This window comes from Talpa europaea (assembly GCF_964194135.1).
Source record: "Talpa europaea genome assembly, chromosome: 10".
NCBI lineage: Eukaryota > Metazoa > Chordata > Mammalia > Eulipotyphla > Talpidae > Talpa > Talpa europaea.
The window spans coordinates 188,472-190,855 of record NC_140077.1 but is presented as its reverse complement, the minus strand read 5'-3'; the positions used below and the strand labels follow the sequence as shown (position 1 = coordinate 190,855).

Below are 2,384 nucleotides of genomic sequence, written 5' to 3'. Positions count from 1 at the left end.
CCAGCCCTGGGCCGCCCCCTGCCCGAGCCAGGCCCCGCTGCCCAGTTCTGTCCGCCCCGTGGGTCCTGGGCTCCCCTCCCTGTGTGTGTGTGTGTGTGTGTGTGTGCACTCCCGGGAGCACCAGGGGTGGCCGCCACCCGCCCCCTGCGGATTCTGACGCCACTTGCCCAAGATGAGGCGACCATGCGGCTGCACCACCAGAGCGGAGCCCTGCTCTGTCCTTTCTGAGTCTGGCTCTGCCCCCATTGGCGTCCTTGTGGGTCCCCATGCCCCACACACATGAACACAGTCAGGCGCTCACCCATGTCCTGGGAGTGTCCATCAGTGTCCAGCGGGAGGTGGCCAGAGCCAGATTCTGCTGGAGGAGTCCCTGAGGCCTCCATGGAGATCTGTGGGACTGGATGGAGCTGCGGCGACCTTGGGGGACAGGGACTTGGCGTGCAGAGGAGGCCAAGGGGGTGAGGGAGCTGCCAGTGAGGTTGGAAACTCACTGGTTTGGGGTCCCGTGGAGCCGACAGAGATGACGGCAGAGACTGTCTAAGCCCTGAGCAGCTGATCTGCAGAGTCTGGATGGCGGGAGCCGAGGGGTATTGGGCCAGGCCAGCTCCTGCTCCCTTGGGCCACTCAGGCATTGGGCAGGGCAGGGTCTGCAGGAGGTACCACAGCTGCCCTGGGGTGCGGCCACCATTCCTTTGGGTGTTGAGTGCAAAGGGGCTGCAGTTCATGGAGGCAGAGAAGTCACACGAGTGCTTGGGGCTCAGTGAGGGTTTTGGGCAGACGTCTGGGGAGAGCTCTGGAGCTAGAGACAGGTGTGTGCATCTGGAGTGGCGGGGCCGAGCCCAGGGCGACATGACCCTCGGGAGCAGGGATGAACTCATTTGGTGGAGTGTGGCGGGCCCCACAGTGATGGCCGCAGGGCCCAGTGGGCAGACTGCTCCTCACATAGGCTGGGCCAGGGAGCAGGACACGGAGCAGGAGGACAGTGGGAGCCCACTGGGATGGGCAAGTAGGGTGGAGCAGATGTCCCAGGGCACAGGGCACAGGGCACACAGCAGTCCGGGTGGTCCTGGAGCAGCTGCAGGGGTCATGGGTCAGGGTGTGTGTGGGTCAGGGGCCTGCAGTTCCTACCCTGAGCCCAGGCTGACTCTGTGTCTCTCTCAGGGGGCGCCATGGAGCCAGGCCTGGGGCCTGCTCCCGGCAGGGCCCTGGGGCACAACTGGACACAGGTAGAGGTGTTCGTCCTGCAGGGCTTCTCCGAGCACCCCGAGCTGCGGCTGCCCCTGCTGGGCTGCTTCCTGGTTCTGTACACCCTGGCGCTGGCGGGCAACGCCGTCATCATTGTGCTGATCAGCTGCAGTGCCAGCCTGCGCAGCCCCATGTACTTCTTCCTGTTCAACCTGGCCTCCATGGACGTCATCTGCACCTCGTCTGTGCTGCCCAAGACGCTGGTGGGCCTGGTGTCAGAGACGGAGAACACCATCTCCTTCCAGGGGTGCATGGCCCAGCTCTTCTTCCTCGTCTGGTCAGCGTCTGCAGAGCTGCTGCTGCTCACAGTCATGGCCTATGACCGCTACGTGGCCATTTGCCACCCGCTGCACTACAGCTCCATCATGAGCCCACAGCTGTGTGGGGCTCTGGCCGCAGCTGTCTGGACCATCTGTGCCATCAACGCTTCGGTGCACACAGGGTTGATGGCGCGTCTGATCTTCTGTGGCCCCAGCCTCATCACACACTTCTTCTGCGAGATCCCCCCGCTGCTCCTGCTCTCCTGCAGCCCCACCCTCATCAACAGCATCATGACAGTCCTGGCCGACGCCTTCTATGGGGTCATCAACTTCCTGCTCACGCTGGGGTCCTACGGCTTCATCATCGCCAGCATCCTGCGCATCCGCTCGGCCGAGGGCAAGCGGCGAGCTTTCTCCACCTGCTCCTCCCACCTGCTGGTGGTCTCCTTCTACTACTCAGCAGTGTTCTGTGCCTACATCAGCCCGGCCTCCAGCTATGATTCTGAGAGAAGTAAAGTGTTTGCAATAATGTACACGATGCTGGGCCCTGCCCTGAACCCCCTCATTTACTCTCTGAGGAATGCTGAGGTCAAGCAGGCCCTGAGGAGACTCCTTAATCTCTGCAGACGCTAACGCCATGTGCAAGCCCTTCTCCCAGTCGGATCCCCACCCCTGGATCTACCTGAGACCAGGCTTTTAGACGTTAGACCGGCCAGCTCCCTCTCATAGCCCAGCATTGGTGCTGGGCACGCTAGCTGAGTCAGGACTCCTGGACACCCAAGAAGCCTCAGTGGGACCCGTGGCCCCAGGTGGGTAGGTGCTCTTGTACCTGGGACAGGAGCTATCACCTTACTGCCCATGAACTTCATCCTATAACGT

The 2,384-nt window shown here is 62.6% G+C and overlaps 1 protein-coding gene across 1 annotated transcript; it reads left to right on the top strand.

Annotated features, from left to right (window-relative positions):
- Positions 1-1,152: 1,152 nt before the first annotated feature.
- Positions 1,153-2,138, top strand: LOC311178134 (olfactory receptor 13A1-like; the record flags this gene model as incomplete). Its single annotated transcript, XM_084244511.1, has 1 exon — positions 1,153-2,138. Exon 1 carries the CDS (start codon positions 1,170-1,172, stop codon positions 2,136-2,138), a length of 969 nt encoding a protein of 322 aa, XP_084100637.1. The 5' UTR covers positions 1,153-1,169.
- Positions 2,139-2,384: the final 246 nt, after the last annotated feature.